General features: G+C 39.7%; 1 protein-coding gene and 1 long non-coding RNA gene across 14 annotated transcripts in view; one reads left to right on the forward strand and one right to left on the reverse strand.

Moving 5' to 3' along the window:
• szt2 (SZT2 subunit of KICSTOR complex) overlaps positions 1-25,000 on the forward strand; it is a 92,953-nt gene that overhangs the window by 48,241 nt on the left and 19,712 nt on the right. For 8 of the 12 annotated variants that reach the window (XM_047813812.1, XM_047813822.1, XM_047813819.1 and 5 more), the window contains 14 exons: positions 4,105-4,275; positions 4,551-4,577; positions 5,186-5,377; positions 5,941-6,128; positions 6,645-6,811; positions 8,130-8,227; positions 8,388-8,520; positions 9,569-9,696; positions 10,854-10,901; positions 12,580-12,701; positions 13,604-13,786; positions 19,448-19,712; positions 20,208-20,287; positions 24,598-24,723. In XM_047813812.1, coding sequence (XP_047669768.1) covers positions 4,105-4,275; positions 4,551-4,577; positions 5,186-5,377; positions 5,941-6,128; positions 6,645-6,811; positions 8,130-8,227; positions 8,388-8,520; positions 9,569-9,696; positions 10,854-10,901; positions 12,580-12,701; positions 13,604-13,786; positions 19,448-19,712; positions 20,208-20,287; positions 24,598-24,723 — 1,928 coding nt within the window. The remainder of the gene's footprint in view (positions 1-4,104; positions 4,276-4,550; positions 4,578-5,185; positions 5,378-5,940; positions 6,129-6,644; positions 6,812-8,129; positions 8,228-8,387; positions 8,521-9,568; positions 9,697-10,853; positions 10,902-12,579; positions 12,702-13,603; positions 13,787-19,447; positions 19,713-20,207; positions 20,288-24,597; positions 24,724-25,000) is intronic. The other 4 variants (XM_047813814.1, XM_047813823.1, XM_047813816.1 and 1 more) reach the window with 3 other exon arrangements.
• The window catches only part of LOC113642939, a 15,919-nt gene continuing 10,141 nt past the window's right edge, over positions 19,223-25,000 (reverse strand). The window contains exons 5-7 of one of the 2 annotated variants that reach the window (XR_007140584.1): positions 22,021-22,064; positions 21,864-21,935; positions 19,223-19,681 (exon numbers count right to left, since the gene is read on the reverse strand). This is a non-coding gene — a long non-coding RNA (uncharacterized LOC113642939). The remainder of the gene's footprint in view (positions 19,682-21,863; positions 21,936-22,020; positions 22,065-25,000) is intronic. The other variant, XR_007140583.1, reaches the window with a different exon arrangement.

Genomic DNA, 25,000 nt, shown 5'->3' on the forward strand with positions numbered 1-25,000 from the left:
TATTGTGAAAATTTGCTTCAGGCTTTCAAAAGGTTCCTTTTCAAATAGGTTTTATTTTGCTGCTGAATGCAGTTTTTGCTGACCTCAGGAATCATAAAAAGATTTGTCATGATAATGCATATAGCATAATACTTGACAAATTTTGACATTTTTACAAGAATATCCTGAAGAAACATTTGTTATCCTTGACTAAGGAGCTTTTCTACTATCTCCGTGTACACCAGCTTTGACACAATGTTGGCATCTGTACAGTTTTTTCTGATCTCTTTGGAGTATGCTTTGCTGTCCTTCATGCTCTCTCTCTATAGAGCCACTTATTTTGTATACATGTGCTGACATTAACAAATGATAGCTAGTACATTAATGAGAGTGTGTATATATATTTGTTGAGCAAGGCAATTAACCCTCAATTGTATAAACAGCTGTAGAAATTGAAATAAAAAAATGTAAGTCACTCTGGAAAAGGGTGTCTACTAAATACCAGAAATGTAAACAGAAATCTGATGAGGAACCTGATTATTATAATCCTTATCAGATTTCTTGATTTTAATCAACCGAGACAATTGAGGCATGTTAGATTTCTGCGTAAGTTAAAGAAAAGCATAAGCTACAAAAACAATATCCACTGAACAAGCACAACCACACCGTACTGTACTGTTTGCTTTTCACTACACTGTTAACCCCAGCTGTTTTTAGTCTATCTGTATTTAATAGATTGTCTGTTAACTCCCTGTAAAGTGTTTGTCATGGTGATGCATGGTGATCGTGACACTCCCTGATAACCATAAAAAAAAAAGGCTAATAGAATTTTTTACGTTCTATCCCACTGTCTCATGCCACGTTTTTATTGCGCTGTGATAGAGTTACAGCTGGTATAACTTTAGCTCTCCCCATCTCTATGTTTCAGTGACACGAATGTATGTTTGGCTGATAGCCTTCCTGATAACAACGAAGCATGGTGTAGTACCACATTGTATTAAGATGTCTAGGAAGCGTTAAAGTAGGCCAATAGAACAAGACTACTATTTCGAACAGGTCTTAAATGTATGATAATCTTACATTTGGTCTAGTGAGATCTTCAGCTAGGACATACTGGATAAATTTGACTACATTCAAGATTTTTGCTGACTACCTGCTGAAATAAGATAAGTGGGAGATTATTGGAGTGATTGTGGATTAGATTAGATTTATAGCCCTTATGGATCTTACAGGAACACCCACTCCTTTCTAGAGGGCACACAAGACACAGAGGAGCCAGTCAGGGCTCATCAAGCCTCTAGTAATGTTGTGTGGTAAATAGAGCTTTCACCAAATAAAGGGCAAAGACACACAGCTTGGCTGAACACTCCATCATTACAACGATTGTACAACACACTGGACCTCTCCCTCACTTACTCACTCTTTTTCTTTATTTTGCTCTCTCTCTTTTCCTCCCTTTGCCATGCACACACACACACACACACACACACACACACACACACACACACACACACACACACACACACACACACACACACACACACACACACAGTCATAGTTGGAGAAGGAGAAGTGGCCAGTTATTGGTTGTGTGGGATGTGAGCAACACATGTCTTACTGCAAGAGCGAGAGAGCGTGCTAGAAAGAGTAAGAAGGAGAGCATGACAGTGATTGAGTGAGGCAGAGACAGAGAACAAGAGAGAAAAGGACAGAACGGGTGAGAAAGAGAGATGAGATGAAGAGGAGAGATAGCGTGAGGACTGCAGGTGGTGTGCGTGACCCTCTCACTCATCCATCATATGAGGAGCATGACTCATAGTGCTAATGGTGTGCACTAATAACAGCAGCCAGATAAACACACACACACACACACACACACACACACACACACACACACACACACACACACACACACACACACACACACACACATACACACACACAGGAGGAGAGGGAAAGGCTGAACGTGACTGCTGTTGCAATGCAGCTGTTTGTTGCAGAGTAAGAGAAACATCAATCTCTCTCTCCACTACAGGCATGTCACTCACATCCTCCATGCCTGGAGTGTGGAAAGCTGATCATGCACTACATGACTTTTACAATACGAAATCATTTCAAAAACGGAAAGCTCACAGAACATATTTGTGCAGATTCTTGTCATAAAGACACACACATGCGGTTACGTGCATTACGGACGTTACATCACACACAATCATCGTTGCATCACAATTTATCATTAGCTCGCCCGCAGTCTTTATTTTCAACTTTGTTTATATAAGCTCTCCAGACAAAAGATCAGTAGCGTGCCTCTTCTTTTTCTCCTCCTTCATCATATTTTTTGGCCAATTCTCATTCACCAGATAACTGTCCCCTATCATACAACAGCTAGGGTGCTTCCTCTAAGCACAGCAGCAAGCCAACCACATCTTTAAACTGCTACTCATTCTGCACCACAGGGCAGCTTAACACCATAAGAAGAAAGCGCTATTCACCCTCGTCTGCATACACGAGCTCACAGACACCACAGGCATGGGCAGATTTTTATGCTTGGGCTCTCTGGCATTCTGGCTCTGGTGTTGCTCCAATTCAAATTCACGCTCTGTAGATGAATGGGTGACTTGACTAATACATGGTAATGTTTTAATCACGTAGATATCCGCTTTGGCCCTGTAATTTTGGATAGCGTGTCCGAGTGTCACACAGATTTGCAACTGGAACAAAGGGGGTGTAAGTATTCAGACAAAAAAAAAGAGTGGCCTCAAATAAAAGTTTTTTCAGTTGTTTTAGTCCATGTGCGCAACCGATTTGCACTGTAGGAAAATGTTCTGCAGTTGCTGGATGTATGGGATTTTCGTCTCAAGGTCAGAGCTTACCAGCAGCATCCCGCTGACTACCTGTCTGATAAAGATCATCAGACGGCCTTTCCTGGGTTGAGGGTCCAGCACTGGACCACTTACAGTTTGCATATTGACCGTGAGTGGGTGTGGAGGACGCTGTGATCTGCCTGTTGCACTGTGAGAGTCATGTTCTATGGCTTCTCAAGTGCTTTTAACACCCTCCTGCCAAGGCTGTGGGGTGATCAGCTAAGTGCAGCACAAGTGGACTCACAGAGCAGCAGGCTACTTTTGCCTCACTGCAGAAAGGAGCACTTTTTACAGAGCCTTTCTCCTTTCAGACATTAAGCCATACATCAGCATCACATTAGTTTTATCCACCTGACTTTAATACTTAAAATGTTCTATGGTTCCTCAAACTGGGCTGTTACTGCTCTTTTTTTCTACAATAATTTCCATAAATTACAGGATATTTACACTGTACTTTTTAATGACCTTTTACACTTTTTTTTTTTTACAAACTTTACTTATAATTATCTGTTAATGGATTTGAGCCTTGTATTTTGTCTGTGCTTAATCATTTTTCTTTCATTATTTTTTAATTCATACATTCTATTATCTGTGTTATTTGGATTATTTGTATCCTGCTGTAACACTTTCTTTTTTGCCTTTTTTTTTTTTTTAACTTTCACCTCGCTCTGTAAATGGCTGTTGCTTGTTTTAACTGGGCAATCACATCCCTCACACTATTGTTGGAAAACTGTTTGAATCTGTGGCAGCTTCCAGTCATTCCCAGGGTGAAAGCAGATATATTCACTTGTTTGTGGCATCGTGCAGTATGAAGGTTCAATCAGAACTGATCTGATTAAACCGTAAAGTCCGACAAAAGTGTCTTAGTACAAATGGAAAATAAATTTGAGGGAAATCTCTATCCTGTTAATCACTTAACATGCTTTGAACTCCATTAACAATGAATAAAATATTTCTGGGACAAGAAAAGTGGACAAGAAAAGCACCGCCTTCTCACTTAATGTCTGTGTTGTGTTTAAGGCATTTTTAGAGATCCTACTATGTTTCTACAAGCCATTGTTTGTATTTGCATAATAAGCATTAATCTTTAGTAGTCTAGTGCACAGAAAGTCTTGGCTGGCTCGTTGCACTTAAGAGAATTCCTCTTGCACAAGACTCCATCAGATGATACAGTCCAGTTCTAACAGGTGTGTGTGTGTGTGTGTGTGTGTGTGTGTGTGTGTGTGTGTGTGTGTGTGTGTGTGTGTGTGTGTTTCTACAGGTATTGCATGCATTGCACTGTCCTTTGTGGATGCTCAGGATCGGCCTATATATATCTGTGCTCAGGACGGTAGCACAGCAAGAGGAGACGCCGCCTCCATCTCACTCCAGCCTGAGCAGTTCGACAGCCTCACATCTGTGCTGAAAATGGATTCAGACAAACACAGCACAGGTAAATGTTTAAATTCAGTTTAGTTTGATTTGTATTGAGCTTTCAATTATTAAGCTGATTGATTTACTTCAAGCTCTATAAGAACGTCTGCTCACAAACTGGGGCAAAACCTTCTGTTTTAATTCATATAGTGAATTGTACAGTGAAGCCACTTGTGATGATGCATTATATTACAAAAAAATTTAAACGTTGCTTTATTTGGTTTTATATAGTATAGGATGCTTATATTGTTGGTCACTAATGCACTTAACTTTTTTCTGTTACTTTTTCTGCAGGACATCTGAATTCAACTTGGCCAAAATGTAAGAGTCCTAATAAGATCATTTATAATACTGTCATAGATGTAAAAAGATGTTTGAGTTGTTTGCATTTCCATACGAAAAACCATTTCTCTTGTAAATGGCGTTTTTCTTTTTAGCTGAAAATCTCTCCACTCTTCTTCTTTTAGGAAGGTTGCAGTAGTGAAGCTGCTAATGTATAATAATAGTGAAGAGAAACCACTTTATTCTAATTTTGAGTAACTGCACTATGACTTTAATTATTTTTGTGTCACTGTGTGCCTTGTCAGACTACCTACATTCAAAACAGATATTAATCATAATATAATTAAGCAAAATGGCACTAAATAACTTTCCATAATATTAGACTTGACCTTTATGTGTGTGTGTGTGTGTGTGTGTGTGTGTGTGTGTGTGTGTGTGTATGTGTGTGTGTATGTGTGTGTGTATGTGTGTGTGTATGTGTGTGTGTATGTGTGTGTGTATGTGTGTGTGTATGTGTGTGTGTATGTGTGTGTGTATGTGTGTGTGTATGTGTGTGTGTATGTGTGTGTATGTGTGTGTGTGTGTGTGTGTGTGTGTGTGTGTGTATGTGCGTCTGTGTATATGTATGTGTGTGTGCGCGTTTTCAGGTGGTACAGTGCGGGTGCGGTTTGATATCTGGGAGCAGGGGAATGTGAGTCCTCTGCAGTTGACAGAGAAACTCCGGTCAGCGCTGCGTCACGCACTGTGTGATCTCATCATGGAGATGAAGGTCCTGCCAAACCCTCTGTGTCTAGAGACATTCTGCATTCCTGAAGCTGGTCAAAAAGTCAACAATAACAGTGAGAAACCACTGACCTAATTCATTTATCCTCAATCTTTTTTATTAATCTTCAGAAGTCTGATAAGATTTTTTTTATTCCCATAGTGATCAAACACTAATGTTATACCAGTCATGTTATATCCTTAAATAAGTCAAATAATTGCTTTTATCCTGGATCAAATCTGTAGGATTGAGAACACAGAGGCAATATCATAATGTTGTCATATGCTTATTTTAGCACTAAGTGTCACTTGCTACAACACAAATATGTTGGTGTCACAGGATGTTGTAGAGCCATTTGTCCCCTACATGCTTTGTTAGTGTTTACATACACAGCTGGAGAGGACAGCAGTATTATGGTGAGGTTGCTGTGTAGATTACAAAAATACAAACATATCATTATCATTAGAAATATATGGATCTATTTTCCTTGTCTGTGAAGACATTCACAGAAATAAAATGCTTTTTTGACAAATAATTTTCCACTGAATAAAAGGTTCTTGGACCTGATTGAAGTCTGTCTTTGCAGCATTGTTGTAAAAATAATCATTATGTCTTCATCATAATCATGATGTCTTCCAGGCATCAGTCCTCAGTCTGAGAGTAAAGATGTAAAGGAAAGCCCACGACGAGCCTCCACAGTTAAGAGTGGCCCTGTCCCAATAACGCTTAGCTCTGCCCCAAGCTCCACCCCCACGACCGGAGCCAATACTCCTGAGTCGACCACGCCCACTGGAAAAAACATGCGCCGGAGCTTCTGGGAAATTCTGGTGGGTGTCCCATTTGTACACTTAACACAAGTGTCTTTATATAGGCTTCATAGGAGTGTCATTAGTAACACACACACACACACACACACACACACACACACACACACACAGAGCTTTAATGTATTTAAAGAGGCAGCAATGAACAGACAGACATGGCAGACAGGCAGCCAGTCAGTCTTGTACATAGAAAGGAATGAATAAACGGCTCTACAGACAGATGGCCAGACAGATCCTGATAGCAAAATTTGTTGGACAAACAGATTTCTTATCATTTTATTAATGCTGCAAGGGAAATTATAAAATCCAGCAGTTTTGGGACGATGCAGAATGTAATACAGAGAGAAATTTGAAATGTGAAGTACCATACATGATTATTTGAATATAAAAAATAGAAGAAAACAATAGGTAGATTTCAATATTTGTGTGTGTGTGTGTGTGTGTGTGTGTGTGTGTGTGTGTGTGTGTGTGTGTGTGTGTGTGTGTGTGTGTGTGTGTGTACATGCATATGTAAACCAGAGTAAACCAGACTCATCAGAACTGGGCAGTCCAAAGACGACTGACGACATTGTGCAAGAGAAGGCGGAGGACAGCCGTGTGTCACGGCGGAGACACAAAACAGAAAGTGTCAAACAGCAGTGGAGTCATGAGAGAGCTGTGGCAGTAGAGAGGGAGCAGGCTCAAAGGTACACATTTTCCATGAGCTGTCAGGTACACCCACCTTGTATCTACACTCACTTACTGGCCACCTTATCAGTTACCCTGGTTTTATAAAGACACTTTGTAGGTGAACAGCATGTCACAAGTAAGGGACCGCCATAGAACTGTTATTTGGGTGCTGGTCCATTCTGATTACAGCCATTACACTGCTATGGTGATGGCAAGTTAATGTTTGCATTTCTATAATGAGTGTTTCAGGTAGAGCAACCAACAGCCTAAATGTCCAGCCAACATTAGTGCTGTGGTGAGAAACTGACCCTGATGAGCTCCAGTCTCATGTAAATGTTATGCTGACAAACTGTCAGTACACAATATTTAAGTCTCCAGCAGTACTGCTGTGAATGTGGTGCACTTTCTAGCACCACATGCACTCACTATCCTGTCAGTGTCACAGACTTGCTGAGAATAATTAACACCTTAATAAGATCTGCTGAGATGTGGCCTGGTGATGATCCCGGATTCACTGATGGACAGGAAATAAGGGGAATGACGAACTGTGTACAGAAAGAGATTAGAATACAGGCACTAATAGTATTGCTATAAAATCTAACTTTATTGTATCCTGTAGAGCTTTTATTTATTTATCAGTTATGTAGCTGATATTTAGCTAGTTTTTTAAGACTGCTGTTTTTTTTTTTTCAATATTCTGTCCATTCTGTGTTATTGCACAGAAGCCAGTGAACTACTAGCTGCATTTACTATAACCTCAAGAATTATACCATTAATAACATGCATATGTTCAGAGTCCCTTCTGTACATTAAGCAGCAGTGTGTGTGAAAATTCTCCTGGGTCCAGAGGGAAAGGAGGAAACCAAAGAAAAGCTTAGGACAGCTCAAAGGGGCTCTTTAGTGGCCATTACTACTTCAGGGTTTTGCTTCTTTTTTTCTTCTTTATTCACACACATACATCTCTGTGCAGCTTAGCTTTCTCTCATGGCACTCATCTAATCCCACACAGGTAAAATCCGTAGCATTCACATTTCCTCGCTCTGCCTTACCTACCCCTGTAATTTCCCCAAAAGTTGTCAATGTGTTCCAAACAATCCAATTGTAGTACTGTATTATGACCATTCCAATACAATCCTGCCATTGTTTTCCATATAGCCTTAAATAAACACGTTCATACGATCACAAACGACCACAAAAACAGGCACGGGTACAACAGAAATAACATACTCACCAAAATTGTAGACTCTGAAGACCCTGCTTTCATTCTCTCTATCTCTCACTCCCTCCCTCTCTCCCTCTCGCTCTCTTTGTCTTTTTTTTCTGTCTTGTCTCCAGGCGTCATGTAACTAAGTTAGAGGAGGGAGATATTGGCACTCTTCACCCTGTCTATCAATCCTCCTTCCAGCCGTGGGTCACCTACATGGCCAAACTAGGTGAGTTCAGTCTATCAGTACCTGGTTTGTTTGTTGTTGCTGTAGACATACTAACAGAAATAATTACTATATAATACAAATCTCTCTCTCTCTCTCTCTCTCTCTCTCTCTCTCTCTCTCTCTCTCTCTCTCTCTCTCTCTCTCTCTCTCTCTCTCTCAGGTTGTCCTTCCGTCCAGCACTGCACAGCTGAGATCTGGTCTCTCTTCCTCCTTCCTTCCATCATAACAGAGGTGGTGAATCTGGTGTCGTCTCTAGCCCCAGATACTGCTGTGAAGGTTTTTGAAAGGACCAGGTACTGCGAGAAAACCTTTCTTCTGTTCTGCTCATGTTTACATTCAACCATATTAAGTCTGTGTATTCATTGATGTAGACTTCAAAAGCACTTCTGTAAGTCACTCTGGATAAGGACATCTGCCATATGTCATAAAAATTTCAGGCTTGTATTATTAAAAATGATAGAAAAATGCATTGTGGAATACAACTGGTGTTGTCATCGTTCGGTAAGCATGTGAGGGATGTAAGCGGATAAGTTATTCATATGATCGGATGGTTTCAACAGATCAGATGGCATCTTAGTTGAGACTACACATGTGGATTGGATCTGGCATCCATTGGGAAACAACAAAAACACTTTCAGGAGAAGAAGGCTTTGAACGTTCGTGTAAAAAAAAACAAAAAAAAAAACAAGGGAGCTCTTTGATTAAGAGATTATTTTGGGAACTGAACAAAATAATATATTCATTTAAATGGTGCTTTGCACAACTTTAGTTTAGACTAATTATGAACTTTAGTGATGTAGCTGAGGTTCAGGAACTGTCTGGGTTGGGGTTCATGTTTAATAAAATATAATTCAATTAAATAAATAAATAAAAACTCTTTATTTAGATCAACCCTTCTCTTTTCTCACAGCCACATTATAACTGATCTGCTTGCACAGTTTTTTGGCTAAAAAAGAAGGTCATTGAGAGTATACATCACAAAGACTTCAGCTACATCATGAGATGTTGGAGTTTGACCTGCATTCGGGCAACAAAATATATAAAATAACAAAATACAAACCAAAACCTGGAAGTCTCTGTGTTTGTCTTTTGTTGGCAACAAGTGAGCCTGAGAACTGATCTGTTTTTTCCTTATCAAACCTGTACTGTAGTGTTCTAGGTTTAACAAGCAAATATGTCTGCATGTTGATTGATCTATAATAAATACTTGTGTGTATATGGCATAAGTTATTATGCTAATTTAAGTTCCTGAGCACAGCAGAGCCTTTATTTTAGTGCACACAGGATGCTGTAATGTTCCTTCATGATCTAAGGAGTCTTATTTCCTTCTGTTTCATGCAGTTCTTCTCAGGGAGACCTCTATGTCCCTCTGTCACAAGTCCAACCTGTCAGTCATCCTCCATCCGCTACCAGAAACTACATCATTGTTGGCCGCAGCTTCCAGCAGTGGCACTACAGCATGGAGCAAGGTACAAATAAACGTCCAGCTTGTCACTTGAAATTTAAGGGGTTTCTCCGTTCCGGCTTCTCCAACTATTTTCTCAAATGTGTGGTTGAGGAATGATTATATTTAATTTTCGCGTACAATGCTGATGCGACTAAATAAGGCATGGATCTTGTATCTTGGGATCTTGTAATCCTTCAACTGGCTGTATGGTGACAGGGTTTGCTTCAGTAAACAAGTAATCATGCGCTGTTCTATTGGGTGATTAGTAAATAACGAAAGTGTTACCTGACTGCTCAGTGTGCCTGCCTTTGCTTAACTGCACTTTATTTGCTCTGCTGTCTGATTTGCACTTTCCTTTATATATTATTTAATACTCCTTTCCCTGTTTACTATCTGCTTGTGTGGTTTTCCTGCTAATTGTGTCCTCTGTGAGCATGAATGCATAACTTTTTACAGAAACCTTCACTCTCCAGCAGGGAGTTTTTTTTTTTATTTTTATCTGCCAGTTCTCAGTAAGCAGACTTGGACCAGCTCTAGTTTGATGATCCAGTGGCTCAAAATTTTGTGTAATTTTTATTCTTACAATAATAATAGAGAACATTTATCCAGTTAGAACGTAAGGGAAGTAAGGTGTTTTTGTAGGAACAGGGACAAATCTAGGATGTTGTGTCTGTACTTCAGGTTTTGTTGCTTAGAGTAAGGGATATTTAATTAAAATTTAAGTTTGTTTTTATTAAATTAGTTTATCAGTAACCACATTTTCTAAACCTCTGGAAGTTGCCGATTATCTGTATATTGAGGTATGACCTTTTTTCTTGACCTCAAGATATTATGACTCCTTTCTCACTATTCTAACAATTCACGTTATCCTAAAGGATAAATTAGGGCATTTTGAGGGAAAAAATGGAGTGTGCCGGTTTCTGGAGCCAGTGTCATTTGAAAATGTCTGTGTGTGTGTGTGTTTGTGTGTGTTTGTGTTTCTGTATGTGCAATGTCCATGTGTTAGTCCTATACTAAGCTACTAAGTGAGGAATGACTGTGTATCAAAGGCAAAAGTGAGAATGTGGGCACTTGAATGAATGCGTGTGTGTGTGTTTGTGTGTCTGTGTGTATATATAACGTTAGCAATGTGTGTAGAGTTGCCATGCAGAGTGTGTGCTTATTTCTGTTTGCCCACAGAAGAGAGTTCAGATGAGGAAAACCCTGCAGGGCTTAGTAGGTTTACACGTAAGTATGGCACATGTGTAGAGCCAGTGTAGGCATCAACATTGACGCCATGCCTGGCAACACACACACACACACACTTACACACACACACTTACACACACTTACACACACACACACACACACACACACACACACACACACACACACACACACACACACACACTTACACACACACATACTTCCAGCTCTTGGATAAAATCAAGATATATGTCTTTATATACATACGGTCTGCTATCAAGAGCTGTGTTTATTATCGTTTATCAAACGCTCACTTCTCCAGTTGTATTTCTCCAGAACAATTCTTCACTAATATAAGGGTCCTAACGTGATATTTGACATAATGACATTTCCAAATTCCTCAGTAGACATTCTATAAATGTTGTTAGCAGGGGAAAATGGAGATAAAACACACCGTCATGTTTGTGTAACCTTCCATCAAAATGCAAAAGTGACAGTATAAACTATACACAGAGAAGTTTAAAAGAGGGAAAAACTCGTTTTGATTGAAAGTGACATAAAGATAAGAAATTATTTAATGAAGGGATTGTACTAATAACCTGTGCACTATATGACCGTGGATCTGAATTTCTAAGATTACTGTAACTTACATGACATGACAATACATGCAGGTTGTACTGATGTAACAGCAGTGTGTGGGTACAGATGGGTGTAAGAACTAAACTTATATGAAAGATGATGTCAGCAAATGAGAAGATTATTAAAAAGCCATTACCATTGGGATGACATTTTTGATGAGTCTTTAAAAAATTAATAGAATATTTCAGTTTAATAACGGATGAAATATAACCAGTTGTGTGTAGTGAACTCCGATAATAAATCATAATAAAAATAAAATAAATAATAATAAAATTAATAAATAATAATAAAAATAAAAACAGTAATCACAGATTGATATTTTGAGCATATCGTGCAGCTCTGGCCTTTAGGTCTAGCTATAAAATGTATTGGTGAAAAGGTTATATGAGGTGAAGCTCTTGATCTGTGAAGTGTGCCTGTGAGATCAAGGCTGTGTTTCCTCAAACCCACACTTTACAGTGGTGTGTGGGCTTAGACAGAACCACAGAGCTCCTTCTTTACGTGGACAATTTGAAGATTATTTCTGATTTAATCTCAGCAGTAATAAGCTCTACATATCATCCTTTCCTCAGCACACTGCTCTTTTAATCACACACACTCGGGGCATATGATTGGGGGATTTATGTACAATGTTGTATAATCTCTTCTCTTCTCTTCTCCACCCATTTCTATCTTGCTCTCTTCTTTACCCTTTATTTCCCCCTTTTTCATCTCTCTCTCTCTTTCTCTCTCTCTCTCTCTCTCTCTGTCATCTGGTTCTCTGTCTGTCTCTGTCTGTCACCGTCTCTCTCTTTCTCTGTGTGTCTCTCTCTCTGTTGTCTCTTTCTGTCTCTGTGTGTCTCTCTCTCTCTCTTGTCTCTGTCTGTCTCTTTCACTCTCTCTCTCTCTCTCTCTCTCTCTCTCTCTCTCTCTCTCTCTCTCTCTCTCTGTCATCATCTCTGTCTGTTGTGTCTGTCTGTCTCTCTCTCTCACTCTCTTTCTGTCTCACTCTCTTTCTCTGTGTGTCTCTTACTCTCGCTCTCTTTCTCTCTTTCGCTCTCTTTCGCTCTCTTTCTCTGTGTGTCTCTTTCTCTCTTTCTAGCTCATAAAGGGCTACAGAGGTTTGAAGCATTGGAGCACAGTGATTGGCTGAGTCCTGGTCAAGCCTGGAAGGGTGTGGCTCCCCGCCAGAGGTTCCTGCACATGTGCATAGTGGATAAGAAGGTGAGGGATAAGTGAAAAAGAAGGTCACTTTGCTCAGTACCCGTAGCCTGGAGCTACTGTATAAGGTGCTGTACAGTCCATGTTAACAGCATCAGTGTATAGCAGTGATACAGCGATAACATACCACAGAACTGTTCAGCCTGTGTTTGCTATAACAACTCAATGCCAGCTGCAAGGCAAGTCAAAGGCATTGTTATATATATAGTAATAACTAACTCAAAGACTAATCATAATATCTTAAAGTGCAAATTAGAGTGAGGACATAACAAACAGGACAAGAGGAAACTTCAGGACAAATGACTCCGGTTGCTCAGTAAAATGACTGGTGCTTTTTTTTTGCCTTACTTGTCTTTAATGTCTGTGTAGGAAATGACTTAGTCTGTGCTGTAATGTACATGTGACAAATAAAGGCCTCTTCTTAATTCAGAATTAAATCTAACTCTACAGGATGTGGTACTCGGGTAAATTAAGAGCCAGACTTAATCTAATGTAAATGTGTGTTCTTTATAAAAAGGCATCAAATTCACAGTTTAGCATGCGTTGTTACCATAAGATTAAATTATGTGACCCTTTAGATTGAAACCCTGCATGGATTCATAAAAATCCACACACTATGTAACAGGTTGTAGGTAAGGCATAATAAATGCTTTATTAAACATGTCTGTGTTAACTACATTAGTGTTAATACGTTTGTGTACTTTCTCTCTTGCTTTCTCTCCTCTCTCTTGCTCTCTCTCTATTGCTCTGTCTCTTTTCTCTCTCTTTTCTCTTTCTCTCTTCCTCCCTCTCTCTCTCTCTTCTCTTGTCTCTCTCTCTCATTCTCTCTCTCTCTCTCTCTCTCTCTCTCTCTCTCTCTCTCTCTCTCTCTCTCTCTCTCTCTCTCTCTCTCTCTCTGGCTGTAGTTGAGTGTGTACGTCTATAACTGGTCAGTGGATGTTGGTGCGTCTCTGAGTCGTGACCTGGTGAGACTGGTGCAGTGGCAGAATGCTCGAGCTCACACCATAAACTGCCTCCTTAGCCAGAAAATGGGCCTCTTTCACCATTATTGCTTTGCTGACACACCTACACATGAGGACCTGAAACAGGTTGGTGTTCTACACACTTCTAAGTAAAGTAATATAAGTTAAAAAAGAACTTTTTCCTCACCGAAAAAAATAAAAGTGGTGTGTTTTATTAAGGTTTACACAACTACACAACCAGTGCTCCATGTGTTAAATCCTTGTTTAAAGACAATTAAAATCCTTGTGCAATTTAGTTGTCCTTTTATCTGACAACTTGTTTAAGTGTCATGAAATGATTCCTTTTGCTTCAAAAAAGAATGGACTTAATGGCAATTCTGTTAGAACTCATTAAAACTCTACTCTGGTATCTTGTCCTCTGTAGCTCTTCAACCGTGATGATCAAAGAAGAGCTATATACATAAATATTGTTTTAGTGACTGTGTGAGTGACATTGCATATGAGGCTATATTAGTGTGTCCTGATACTGAACTCTGGCAGTGCCTGAGGCTGGCTGACATTAGTGTATTGGACAGCTGTCACCTCTGCGGGGGTTTCCAGACTCAAAAGCATCACACACCAGGAGCTTACCTTTAACACCACATCCTCACCCAGTGGAGTGTTGTACCAAGGCCTGTTGTTTACTTCTTTATGAATATGCCTTGAACTTGTTTACACAACTCAGGAAGGCTGTGCAGGAATAGACCTGGTGGCATCTGCCACTGTGTCCTTTTTTTTTATTCAGATTTTATTTTTTTATCGATTGAGATGTCGGGTGTTTCTGAAGAGTGTGCTTCAGATGGCATGGTGTATTTTTATGCTTGGAAACAGATAGTTGGTATGGTTTCATGCTCAAGTCCATACTTTACTCTCACACTCCACTCTTTCCCTCTCTCTCTCTCTCTCTCTCTCTCTCTCTCTCTCTCTCTCTCTCTCTCTCTCTCTCTCTCTCTCTCTCTCACTCACACACACACACACACACACACACACACACACACACACACACACACACACACACACACACACACACACACACTACTGGGGCAGCTACAGCAACCTGAAAGTATATTGTGCCATTGTTATGCATGTGTACAATGTGAATAGGTGAGTTCCTTTTCACTGTACATTAAGAACAAATTTGATTTGCACTAAATGATAACATTTTTTTATACTCAATGCTGCAGCACAGGTTCAATTCTTAGTCAAGTCCAGCCACCAAAGAGTTAACTCTCAATGCCGGTCCCAAGCACAGATAAAACTTGTGCAAATCAAATCTGCTGACCAGATGATTCGCTGTGGCGACCCAGAACAGGGAGCAGCCAAATGAACAACAACAATAATATTTTTCTATAAATGAATTACGAACACATTCAGTCAATATTTATTCAGTCTATCTTATTTGCTTGCTCCTAATTTTTTTTACCTCTGTATGTAGATCTGTGGAAGCTGAAGTCTTGCGTATGAGTCAGCCACCAGTAGTTTTTCCCCCAAATGTTTTTAAGACAGTGGAAATTCTATACTCAAACTAGTGTATCTAACCTTTTTTGGTAGCATGTATAAAGCTAAAAACAGTATTTACAGACATATAATTTTGATAATTGCAGCGAATCTTAGATGGAAAAACTTTGAGCTGGCCTGCAGTATGGACTGGTTATATATTCTCTCATTTGAGATCTTCTTGCTTAACTTGGATTTGACTTTCTCTCTAGAAAAGATCTGAAATTCTGCAACTGTTCCCTGTCTCGTCTACTGTTGATAACTAATCTTATAAACGATTTAGTTCCTAGAAGTTGGTACTGATCCTCAGGGTTATTATGTCCTCATATTTGCCTTGTCTCAATTGATTTTGCAGTGAAACGTAAGCCTTTTGTTTAAGGTTTCAGTTTTCTGTTCCCTCATGTACACCTTCATATTATGTGCAAATATAGTGGCTGATAGCTACAAAACTGTCTAGAAATATGTTTCAAGGGTTTGGAGATAAGTGAATGCAGAAGTATAATCAAGGCATAACACTTGCTTTGATTGCAAAATACTAAGTCAAACATTGTGCGGCATGTTTAAGTCCCACCTCTGCCGTTTGTGCATTGTCAATTTGCATCGTCTCTCTGTGCTTCAGGGGTTTACTCTGGGTACTCTGGTTTTTTACGCTGTCCAAAGACATGCATTGTAGGCTGATTACATCTCCAAACTGTCCATAGTGTTTGAATAGGGATGTGTGTGTGTGTGCTGTTGTGCCATGTGATGGCAGGGAACACCCTGGCTAGGGTACCAACCCATGTGCCCAGGGTCTCCTGGGAAAGACTCCAGGTCCCCTGGTGACCCCGTGTAGGACTTGCGAGATGGGGACTGATTTTGTTCTACTGCACACAAGTCCAACCCAAAAACACCCAGCCTTAGAAAACCACAAACACGAATACAACCATTCTTGTTAATCTGTATCAGGTCTTATTGGGTAAGTTTTTAAGCTTAGTCATGTCAGATGGAAGATACGCACTTTTTTCTGGATTTGTTCTATCAGAAGGTGAAGCTTTTTCACCTTCAATGTGTTTGATGTGCTGTGTGTATTGGAGCATGTGAATTGGATGTAGTGTAGCGTCTGATATACTACTCTGTGTCCTTTGATAGGGAATGCTGACCTAGTTTAGCGCTCTTATCTCTGTTTGTCATCCCTCACTGCACTTCCTGTACTGCATCTTCTGTTCTTCACTCCTCTTTTTATGCCTTGTTTTTGTAACCTGTCCCAGTCAGCTTCCTGTTGATTCTGCTTTGTTTGCTATACTTTTGTGGCTCAGATAGGATCACACCATCTCCTCACATGCAACATTTTCTTTGTGTTCTTTATTTGTTTCTCAGGCAAACCTTCTTGTTTGTTTATCCGTTATCTTGTGCACTCTTAATGTAATGTGAGTGCTGAGAATAGTTAAATATGTGGTCCTAAAGGTCCAACCATTGCTCCTTAATTATTGCAAGATCTCAGCTGTACATGATGGACATGGAACATATAGCTTCTGTATATTTTTATAACAACTGTGGTATCGTGTCATCGGCATCGTGCTGGAGGGTCTTAATGTGGGTGTGTCCATGTCAGGAGGTGTGTCCATGCCAGGAAGACATATACATTTAAATTGTATTTGAAGTAGGATGCCCAGTGTACACCCAAATGAACAAGATTTATGTAGGGATAATCTACAACTAGGTGTGCATTACACTATTTTAACGACTTGATGCAAAGACTCCGCATAGAGCAATAATAGTGTCATTGATGTTTCCAGTGTAAAATGTGACTGAAAGAATAGAGTAAAAAATAATGGTTAATTTTCGTTATTAATTTTCGGTATGGGTCGTTAGATCTATAATTTCACTCTAGATCAAACACAGAGATAAAGTAGTGCCATACGATTACATTTATATGAATGAATTAATAATTATATGTGAGAGAGAGAGAGAGAGACTCAGGGATTGTGAATTAAATGCATCTGGGTCATGTCTCTTATATCTAATACTGAAGCTCAGAGTTGCGTAAGTTTATTAGGAAATGTTTACTGTAACTCTATGTTAATATGGTCCAGGAAAAATCTGTGCATTCATCAGACTGTATACACACCATCCAGCCAATCAGAATAGAATATTCAGCCAGACCTTCGTATAATGTTCAATATAATTAGTAATGGTTTGGTAAGACATGTTTTAGAGTTCTAGTATTTTCTTCATTAAGCCTTTTTTTGGACTTGTTTAAATTACATACGTCTATAAAGTCACTACTACAGCACTGTGCCTATATATTTGAACTTGATTATACACTGTTCTCAACAGAATAAACTAAATACTACATAAATGTTCTTAGTCTTGAGGGTGCTGTATTGATTTTTTATGCCACCCTTCTCTAATCAGCTCTGGTGAACTGAAAAACTGAGTGAATATTGGACCATTCAACAAACTAAGAAAAGCACAGAACTTTTTGAATTATGATTTTTCTTCCTTGCCAGTAGTTCCACTTGTTTAATCGTTCTTCCGCTAACGAGTGGCGACAGAAGGCAGAGCCAGAGCTGCGGAAAATTTACCCTCATCGCCAATCATCTGTCAAACTCCCAGGAGGAAGCGTTTAGGCACCAGTGCCCCTAATTAGCCCATTACATTTACACATGGGCACTCTGGGGCATCTGTGGTGCCCCTATCCAACTCTCCTTCAAACCCCGACCCCCTCAGAAGCTTTTAAGTCACCCTGTAGTGCTTTAGCAACTGTCCCAAACACTAAATTGCCCAAAAGTTTCTGAAAAAATTGCCAAGGCATCCTATTAGCAGTAAGAGCCTGGAACTCTCTGTGTTCATGCCTGAAGTGTATAATCTCCTTTTAAAGCTTCTGTGTCTTTATTTGGCCATGTTGGCTCAACCTATTCACTGATTTGACACCAGTGATTGTGTGTGGTTTCTCTCAACTGACTAATAATTAAAAAGACCGATAGTGAATACTTAACTTATTTCGACTCATATGCAACCCTGGATATTAGTTTGCAGTTTGGCATCCAACAGACAGACTCTCGTCTTTTGTTGATCACTACATGACAGATATCAGAATATCAACATACTATGAGCGTAAACCTGGTATTATCACCAGAGCTTGTGAACTGATGGAATGGCTTGTTTAAATGACAATGAGAGCAGTTTGTTCCTGTTGCATCACTATTGTTCAGTGGCACTGGACAGTGGTGGTGAGAAATGTAGTTCCTAGCTACAAATAAACCAAATTACTGTATACATCTCCCAAATTGCTAAGCTATACACAAATAAGGCTAGTTGCGATATTTCACCCTGTCTCACTCTCAAATTGCAAAACGTTCAAAGGAGCTCCTTTGTCTTTGGCTGCTGAAGGGTTAAGAGAGAAAAGCCATGGGTTTCACTGATGCTCTTTGAAAGAAAGACTTCAATCATGGACATAAAAGGGAGAAGCAGTATAGGAAGACTGAAGCAAATATTCCTCGGGGTTTCTCCGGGCTTTCTATTACGAGGACAGCTGCACTTTTAAAATACCCGGCTCAATTTGCATTTCTTATGTAATTCATTCTGTTAGGTGACTCATGTGATCAGATTTCTTTATTTACATGGATTCATTCTTTCCTCGCTATACTTGCCTGGCTAGTTTGACAAGATTTCAGAATAAATAGGTCTTTGCACATAAAGAAAGCTGTACAAATAAGATCTGCAGATCTGGAACAGCACTCGTTCAGTATGTCTTTGTCTTGTACTGGAGCAGTAGGTAAAAATACTGATCCATAGCACATACTAAGTAAGCATAAACTGCCATTATATACTGCATTGTTTTACATAATACTACAGTGCTGATAAATTCTCAAATCTGATTGGCCCAAATGTGTCCATTCATTTTCTATGAAATGACAACTTTTTAGATCGTTATTGTTTCTACAATAACAGCTCATTTACATGGCCATGTAGTTTGAATGCTCCACATAATTCACAATGAAACAAATTAATGGAAATTAGGCAAAATAAAAACACACAAAAAAATGACAGCGTTTGTATTTATTATTTTGCATTGTATTCATCAATGCATAATTGATGCTGAAGTCTACGGTTTTTTCATGTTCTGTATTCACCATTTTGTATAATTTTTTCTTCAGGTGAGGACAAAGAAAAAAGACAAGGTCCTTGTAGTGGAAGTGCTGGTAATACAGACTGTACCGTTGTATTTATACTGACTTTTTGCTGCTTCCTTCGTTTCCTCACTCTTAGCAGGAGTCAAACCCGTTCCTCAGCTCCACGATGGAGGCAGATGCCCTGCTGAGAAGTCCTGTACCGCCAGTGCCCTGTAAGGACGCAGGACGTTTGAGTAATTCGGGACGTGGCTTGCCCCATCTGCCCTTTCCTGCTGAGCTTGTGCCCTTTGACGAAGCTCTCAGAGACGTGAGCGCCGGCCGTTTGCCAAATCAGGATGGAGCCGACATTGTGGCACGCTATGGGGCACAGCTGCTGGAAGTGAAAGCAGCAGAGCGCAGAGGTGAGACACTGATGTGACACAGAATAATACATTACCACTTATAAGATGTACATTAATGCAGAACCCACACAAAAACATGTTTTTGTTCACAAAAAAAAAAACATTTTCAGTGGGAGTAAAAAAAAAAGGCTTATATTTTATCATTTTATGCAAATCTTTTATGAAATTGAAACAACAGTCTAGATGATTGTCAGTGACCACCGAATTGGTTTCTATGCAAGTCACTTTCAGTGCATATACAGTGTGTTTGTGTATGTATGTGTGTGTATATATATATATATATATATATATACACACACATACATACATACATACACAAACACACAAAATGACTGTACTTTAGTAAATGCCGTTAGACTCCTGACTGATTTATCTCTGCTGAAAACAATGATCTTAACCATCTTTATATATATATATAAATACACTACTTCTCTTCATCTTCTTGTCATTGTTATATATTATTGTTAAATATTGTTAATATATAATAATTTTCAGAGCTGGAGAAGCAGATGAAGATTGAGAACCTGTTTGTGACATGGCAGCAGAGATCGGCTCAGTCCAACATGCCCATTTCTGTAAGTGCACTTCTGAGATCACTCACTCTTTCTGTTTGGTTGATTGGCTCCTGTTGGCTACAGGTCTCCAAACCCTTACCTGTCAAGCCGTCATGTAGCAAAATGCACTTTACACAATTCATGTTGTCAAGAGAAACAAGTAGTCCTGCTACTAGCGGACTGCACAGCTGGAATAGCATCTCGGTATGTGTGCATGCGTGTGTATGCGTTAAGCTATTTCTACATCACACTTTGATCCTTGTGCAGTGTCTCATTGCATGCACCTTTCTACTCTTCTAAACTCACACAACCATGTCTCTTGTTCTGTCACATATAAACAGCCATACATGCACAGTCATCTGTGTGGCAGTTTAATCGGACAGTAGTCAGTGCGTGCTGCAGCATTATGAGAAGAGTTTTTCATGCCGTGAGAGAGAGTGTGTGTGAGAGAGAGTGTGTGTGTGTGTGAGAGAGAGTGTGTGTGTGTGTGAGAGAGTGTGTGTGTGTGTGAGAGAGTGTGTGTGTGTGTGAGAGTGTGTGTGTGTGAGAGAGTGTGTGTGTGTGTGTGAGACAGAGAGTGTGTGTGTGTGAGACAGAGAGTGTGTGTGTGTGAGACAGAGAGTGTGTGTGTGTGAGACAGAGAGTGTGTGTGTGTGAGACAGAGAGTGTGTGTGTGTGAGACAGAGAGTGTGTGTGTGTGAGACAGAGAGTGTGTGTGTGTGAGACAGAGAGTGTGTGTGTGAGACAGAGAGTGTGTGCGTGAGACAGAGAGTGTGTGCGTGAGACAGAGAGTGTGTGCGTGAGACAGAGAGTGTGTGCGTGAGACAGAGAGTGTGTGCGTGAGACAGAGAGTGTGTGCGTGAGACAGAGAGTGTGTGCGTGAGACAGAGAGTGTGTGCGTGAGACAGAGAGTGTGTGCGTGAGACAGAGAGTGTGTGCGTGAGACAGAGAGTGTGTGTGTGTGTGAGACAGAGAGTGTGTGTGTGTGAGAGAGAGTGTGTGTGTGTGAGACAGAGAGTGTGTGTGTGAGACAGAGTGTGTGTGTGTGAGACAGAGTGTGTGTGTGTGTGAGACAGAGTGTGTGTGTGTGTGAGACAGAGTGTGTGTGTGTGTGAGACAGAGTGTGTGTGTGTGTGAGACAGAGTGTGTGAGAGTGTGTGTGTGTGTGAGAGAGAGAGTGTGTGTGAGAGAGAGAGTGTGAGAGAGAGAGTGTGAGAGAGAGTGTGAGAGAGAGAGAGTGTTTGAGAGAGAGAGTGTGTGTGTGTGAGAAAGTGTGTGTGTGAGAGTGTGTGTGAGTGTGTACTGTGCTTTTCTGTAGGATCAGTACAGCAGTGACAGCAGCAGAGGGCTTCAACACACTACACTCTAGGCTTGTTGGCCCCAGGGTTCCTGTCATTCAGTCATTATCTGTCCCCTTTTTCTGTGCCCGTGGGTCATGAGCAGTAGTGTTACTGAGACAGATCTTGCATTATTACATACTTCTGTCAGAGCAGTGACACTGACATACGGAATCAGGCTCTGGAACACTATCCATCACCTGACTCTTCCACACACTCACTTCTGCCATGTCTCATTAACACGACTGACAAGTCTGCACCTTTATACAGTGTTGGCACAGGGATTGTGCATCAGACCGCAGCCCAAACTTGCTTTTGTGAAAGTGCAGGATCTGTATAAAGAGAAAAAAGGCAAAGTGTCAGAATGAACCTTAAAAAGTTCTTAATAGTATTTTCACCTGTTCATGTTTCTCAGACCTTGGTGCAATAGATGAAAACCGAGTGATGTCGCTGAACATTTTCTAGACAATGAAAAACACAAAAATGGATTCAGCTTGCTCATTTGGAAATGGGAATTGTTTGACATCCTGCCTGATCTTTTTTTTTTATTTTTTTTTTTATATAAATCAAATCAGAATTCTGAGCTGTAAATGAAGGCATTAACATGCACACCACATACTGGGAGGTGGTAGAAAGTTTCAGCAGAACTGCCAAAGCTACTGCCTTTTAGCCTCCTCAGACTTTACTGTTTATGTAACATGCTGAGGTTTTTTTTTTTTTTTTGGCTGGGCAGTAGATGGCCACTAAACAGTGACATTTCTCCCAGTGTTGTTATTTCATGCAGCTGAATGCTGGAACAATACCAACGATAGACTAAAAATGTTCATGATTTCTGTGGATAGCAGATTTTTACTATTTATGATCGACACAGGAAGATATCCTCCCATCCGGCTTGGACACGCTCTCCACTTTCTAGTTTTTACCCAAGTCAGCATATCAACTTTCAATTTTTGAGTCAAGTCGAGGGTGTTCAAGCGGATAAAATACAAAAATGTGTCTGGGGCCTTCTGAACTGGAACTGAGAACTACTGCTGCAACTCATCTTACAGCTCTGGGAAATGATAAGAAGATTTACTTTGATTTCTTTCAGAGCTCATTGTATTTAGATGCCAGTACATTGCCAGAGCCTGTTTAGAACAAGAATGTCATAATTGTTTTTCCAGATCTTTCTGTTTTACTACTCTAAAAACTATTTTGCTGGTGTGGCTTTAGGGAACCAGTAAGCCTTCTTTAATAATTGTCCCTCATTTTGTCCAGTTTAAGAGCTGAGCCATTATGCAATCAGATATTGGAGTTCCATAATGCATGGCATAAAACCAAAGTTTGCTGGCTGAAAACTGTCTCTTTAGTGGTGGAATGGTTCCAGAGCTCCAAGGCATGTCCATTATGTCAGGTTCTTCTATTTATGTATTTATTTATTTTTAAACCTGGACTACTTCCACCTAACGATTTCAGAATGCAATTGGCCAAAAAGCCCAAAACATGCACTTTTCTGATTCTAAATGTGCCCTGGAAAATGTTATTTATTTAAGGTGATAACACTTTAAAAAGGAGCCCAGGAGATTTGCACACTCTATCAATCCATGGCACTTTGGAGCAATCACAAATTTAAAAGGAAAAAACCTGATAATGAAATTAGCAAATCCCAAGTAACTCTTAAGAAACTGGCATCTTGATGTATTAATTAAACCCAGTGCCAATTTGGTCCATACCAGCTTACATTTATGCTTAGCCAATTGGCAGGGCTCAAAATACTTAAGTCCCTGTAGTGTGTAATTAAGTAACACTGGACCTGTTCGCTTTAGTTGGCAGCCAGACATTGAAAAGCTGTCTCCACAGGAAAGGTACAAAACCCCTTAGGGGGACTTTTATTCTTTATAGAGAGGAAACCACTCATGTCTCAGGCTTGATCATTAGTCTTGCTCATAATCGTCCATATTTCAGCAGGCCACATCAAATTTTAACGTATAGTTAAAAGTATAATATCAAAGTATACTCCAAAGCTGCTATTCGGTCAGCTTGATGTGTCAGCTCTGAGAGTGACTGGAATGGAAAAGCCACAGTTTCTAGCTCATTTTCATAAAGTCTGTGCCTTTATATTTCACCACTGCCCAGTAGGGATGCAGGAGATTATCTCTCTTCTCTCTTTTTTTCAAGTAACATCTGTGTTTAGAGTGTGATGGATATTTTTTCAGACACAATAAGACATACAATAAGCAGACACCTGACCCTCAACAGCAGTTTTTTTCTCATTTAAAGTGTTATCTTAAAAATGCTTTTAGCGCTTCCAGCATATTTTGGCTGCATTAGTAGAGAAGAACAAAATTAGCTAGCATTCTCAATAACTATTTGCATTTTTGAAATTGACTTTAAAATCTCCTCAGAAATGTGACATTTGGCAAGCATTAGCATTGAAGGCTCTTAGCATTTATTAAATATTAAAGCTTATCAGGTTAGATTATATTGACTAGCTGGCTAGCATAAGCAGTAAACATTTAGGCTAATCATTTACATTTGATTTAAAACCTTCTCATAATTTTTGTCAGATTAGCTTTTATTAGTCAGGCAGTTAACATCAGCACTGAAGTCTATTAAAACAATCTTTCGTAAGGTTAGTTTTGATAGTCCTTTAGCTATCATTAGCAGTGGATAATGTTAGCATTTTAACTATGGCTTTAAGATATTCTGTAAAGTTTGCTTTTGTTAGAAAGTAGTTTGTCATTAGTAAACTATTTTTTTTTTTATTAAAAATGAGTCATTAATTTGTGATGTTTAGACATTCTTGTTTGTACAGTCAGTATTTGTTCCTGTGGAGGCTGTAATGATGTCAATCAAGGATGTGGCACACCACACTGTCATTTCTCACTTCTATTTGGTGGAAAATGTTCACTTTATTATTTAGGCTGTAAATTATGGCTCTACAAATAAATCCAGGTATGATATAATTTCTCTCTGTGTGTGTGTGTGTGTGTGTGTGTGTGTGTGTGTGTGTAGGCTACAGATCTGGATGCTCTGAAGCAGTCATCCCGGTTGGTTCATTACTGCGCTACTCCTCTGCTTTTTGACCAGATCTTCAGAAAACAGATTCAAGATGAGCTCAGAGTACAGCCACAAATGAAGGTCTTTCTCTCATTTTCTCCCTCTCATGCTGTTTCGTTCTTTCCATGTATTTCAGCTGGGCTGGATAATTAGATTTGATTTTATTCTGACTGTTGTCATGTACTACTTCTTACTTTATGACCTCTGACTGTCTCATACCTTACCTTTTCTTTCTCTCACCCTCTTTCATCTTTTCCCTTATCATTCTCTTCATTTCCTTTATATGCCTAAGCTATAAACCAACCATGCCATCTTTTTTTAACCCATTTTTCTCTTTGCTTTCTTTGTATTTCTTAAA

Source organism: Tachysurus fulvidraco, chromosome 5 (genome assembly GCF_022655615.1).
Source record: "Tachysurus fulvidraco isolate hzauxx_2018 chromosome 5, HZAU_PFXX_2.0, whole genome shotgun sequence".
NCBI lineage: Eukaryota > Metazoa > Chordata > Actinopteri > Siluriformes > Bagridae > Tachysurus > Tachysurus fulvidraco.